We start from the raw sequence: 3,545 nt of genomic DNA, 5'->3' as shown, positions 1-3,545 counted from the left end.
TCCACCCATTTTCATCTTCCCAAAATGGGGGCTTAGCATGACGGTGATATGTGTTTGCTGAATTGAAAATCAACCAGGAACATAGAAAGCAAACAAGCTGTGGCTGATATAACAATGGGAAATGCAAGGATTCTGAAAATTTCCGTAGGATTTAGAAGAAAAATGAATATCTTTACTACAAAGTAGCATTTACTTGTAATACTATGTATTACTGAATTCTGAATGTGTAAAAAGGATGCATGACTTGCTGAATAAGCGAGTCAATATCTTTTCACCATTCTTGATTAGTAAAATCCGGCTAACTTTTCATTTACCAACAGGATTGCCTCAACTGCCCTTATTTAAGCTCAATTATTATTTCTTGCGTCAGTTTGAATCTGTGCCTCCTTTTCACCCTCAACCATAAAATGATTTCATAATCCATGTGCCAGTAAGGCTGAGTATACCTCACCCTTATCATTTGCACCACTGGGATATGCTCCGAGGGCAATAACACAAAATAACTCATAGAAGATCAAATCTGTCAAAGCCATCAACTTTCAAAAATTCAAAGTATTCCTTGTTCATTTAGGATTTTTCAATTTTTGCTTATTTGATTATTTTGCTGGGTATTAATCTCAAAAGAATAATGTTGTCTAGCATTAGTAGTGCCAAAACACCAACCTATTCGTCGTGCAAGAGATTGAACATCTTAAATGTGATTAATTTTTCTACTTTTAAGGTGATCTATCAACTAACGACACTTTCACGCCACCTAAACTGATGCATGGTGATGCTAAATAGCATTACTCATCTCAAAATTAGAGAGGGGATGAATATCATTTTAAGATGACATTTGCTTACCCGTTCAAGGCATTTCTTTTCCAGGTTTTATTACTTTTTTTTTGTTCATTCTCCATTTTCTACAGCTTCCCTTACACACACACAGATCAAGAAGAAACCATCAAATACCATCGAGCTGTATCATTCATTAGTTTCACAAACTGTTACACTGGTAGCATAGATATTGAAACACCACATCTGCAAGCATAAATAAAAACATGACCCACGAGTAGAGAAACTGGATTAAGCTATACAGCAAGTAGCAACAGGATGACATTTTACATATATGAAGAAATTCGAGGGCATTCAACCCCCAAATCAATGGACTTTATTAGTATTTCATTGATGTAAAGGGGTACCATTTCTTTATTCCATGAGCTAAGAGAATCATTTTATAGAAATGACAAGTTTTAGCAAGCCGTGGAATGCTCATTGGATCCTAAACTCACATCACTAAAAAGACGAGCAACTTATTGGCAATAAAAACTCATGAAAACAAAGACCGACTCCGATTGCGTTCCAACCGAGCTTCTCTCTGTCATAACCAGGGGAAAAGGAGCCAGATCAGAGTAATGTACATAATTGCTTTGATTAACGTGATATGATAGTAAAGCATTTCTGACTTTTAGTGAACTTCAATACCTCCTTTTTCTTGCACTCCTTGTAAACGTCAAAATGTTCTTGACATTTACTCTTGTCCGAGTGAAATTCTTCTAAGCCTGCAATGTTACAGAAAGGCCACAAAAAGGTCAAGTTTGAAACTGGTGCCTGTCAGTAGTTCCGAAATCCTCAACACTGGAAGAATGGGAAGTGAAGCCTCACACAATATTGCATAGCACTAAGAGCATATTTCGAGCACTGAATAGGAATCGATAGTATAATGAGCAAAATTTAGCATCCTTTTATTGTTTAACACTGTCAAGTGCCATTCATTTTCATTAGCAAAACATGCCATAAGAATTTATGAATAAACACAATGCTATAGAAAATTAAAAAATTATTTAGTGAATTGCAAGCAAAATTTCAAATTACAAAGGATCGCCCATAGCATAATAGTGAGATCCACAAGTTAGTCAGGAAGTGAGATACAAACACCTCTGAACAAAAAAAATAAAAAAAGGTAATTATGGAAACTAATAGTATAAAAAATGTCCATGATGCTATGCTATCTTCCAATATATCGGCATCTAAGGTTAGCAGCCTATCCCAATACAAATACACTGCATAATAAAACAAAATGCACCTCTTCACAAAAATAAATAAATAAATAAAGGACGAGGCAGAAAAAACCCGACCAGGAGACCACAAAAGTTAGAAACCCCTTATACTTTGCCTCTATGAATCAATATGATTAACTATCTGTCCCAATTGACTTCCTTCATTCCTACTCCAATTAACAAGATTTAGCACATTCAGAAACTATATAATTGACATTTAATGAATAACGGCGACCATTTCAAATTCCTAAAACCTGACGAATAAACAAATGCACCATAAAATGATTGGATGAGCTTATAAAAAAAGGTTCTTAGTAAGCTTTTGAACTTGAGATTTAAAAATAAAATACAATTAGATCAAATTAAATAAAATTAAATTAAAAGATATAAAACATTTCAATCATTCTAGTTGTACATAATTAATATTCGAGCGGGCCTCACCTCATGTGAGAGGGTGGACACCCTTATGTACAAAAATTATGTACCACTAAAATTATTCAAAACCTTTTGGCAAAAAATATTCATGAAATAACTTCTAAGCTTAGCTAAACATGCTCTAAGTCATAACTCGATTTTGGCATCATTTAATATGCTAGCTTAGGTAGAATAGTTAGATTGTGAAGCTTATTACAACTCAAACCTTGTGTTCAGAGCGAATTTATCACAGTAACAAAATAAGTAATGCCCCCTAACAGTTGTACTCGTATGGGAGTGGATGCTTATCAAAAATCAAATATTGGGAAATTAGGAATACTTCAAACCATCATATATCAGAATCTCAATATGAGCCAACAATAAAAATGCAAATTTAACTCCTTATGAACGTTGTAACCTTATATATTATCCCCTCTAAAACAAGGGAAATTTTACGTAATATATAGGAGCACAATAAAAACCTACTACTTGCAAGTAAAGAATTCCTTCCTCTACGAGTAGAAGTATAATTTATGGAAAATCTTAATCGCCCACAAAATAATTTACAAACCCAATACAAAACGATAATTCAACAAAAAATAAACAACAATCATATTTGAATACAAAAAATACAGCATAAATCTAGCAAGAAACCCTTCAAACAAAAATGAATATAAAATGTAAATTGGGATTTTTGACAATTACATTTGAGAGAAGCAGTGTACTGCGGATAACAATCAGAATCGGCGATTCGGGCTGCACTTGGGTATGGCGGTGATTGTGCTTTTGCTGACATGCTGACGTCACGAGATTTTCCCTCCTCCTCTCTACAGTAAATGGGGCACAGAACATCAGAAGGATTTTCGAGTTTTGACTGGGATATGAAAAATAAATGGGCTTTCTTAGTTCAAGATAATGGGCTTCTATGTCGATATTTTCTTAATGGGCCTCCATTAATTTGTTTGCTAAATAAATTGGCTTTACAGTTGAAGATAAATTGTGACGTTAATAGTTGTCTAACCTTGTAAATGTTTGGTATGATTACTTGACCTTGGAAATTTGAAATTGAATTACTAGCAATTAATTTAAGCT

General features: G+C 34.0%; 1 protein-coding gene across 1 annotated transcript; it reads right to left on the bottom strand.

The window, feature by feature from the left end:
* Positions 1–948: 948 nt before the first annotated feature.
* On the bottom strand, positions 949–3,315 carry LOC111411596 (cytochrome c oxidase-assembly factor COX23, mitochondrial). The gene is made up of 3 exons (XM_023042104.1): positions 3,159–3,315; positions 1,465–1,541; positions 949–1,357 (listed from the first exon to the last, which is right to left on the bottom strand). The coding sequence occupies exons 1-3, from the start codon at positions 3,247–3,249 to the stop codon at positions 1,310–1,312; spliced, it is 216 nt and encodes a 71-aa protein (XP_022897872.1). The 5' UTR covers positions 3,250–3,315; the 3' UTR covers positions 949–1,309.
* Positions 3,316–3,545: the final 230 nt, after the last annotated feature.

The sequence above is a fragment of the Olea europaea genome, chromosome 16, assembly GCF_002742605.1.
Source record: "Olea europaea var. sylvestris chromosome 16, O_europaea_v1, whole genome shotgun sequence".
In the NCBI taxonomy this organism is placed as follows: domain Eukaryota; kingdom Viridiplantae; phylum Streptophyta; class Magnoliopsida; order Lamiales; family Oleaceae; genus Olea; species Olea europaea.
This window is presented reverse-complemented; position numbering and strand designations above follow the sequence as displayed.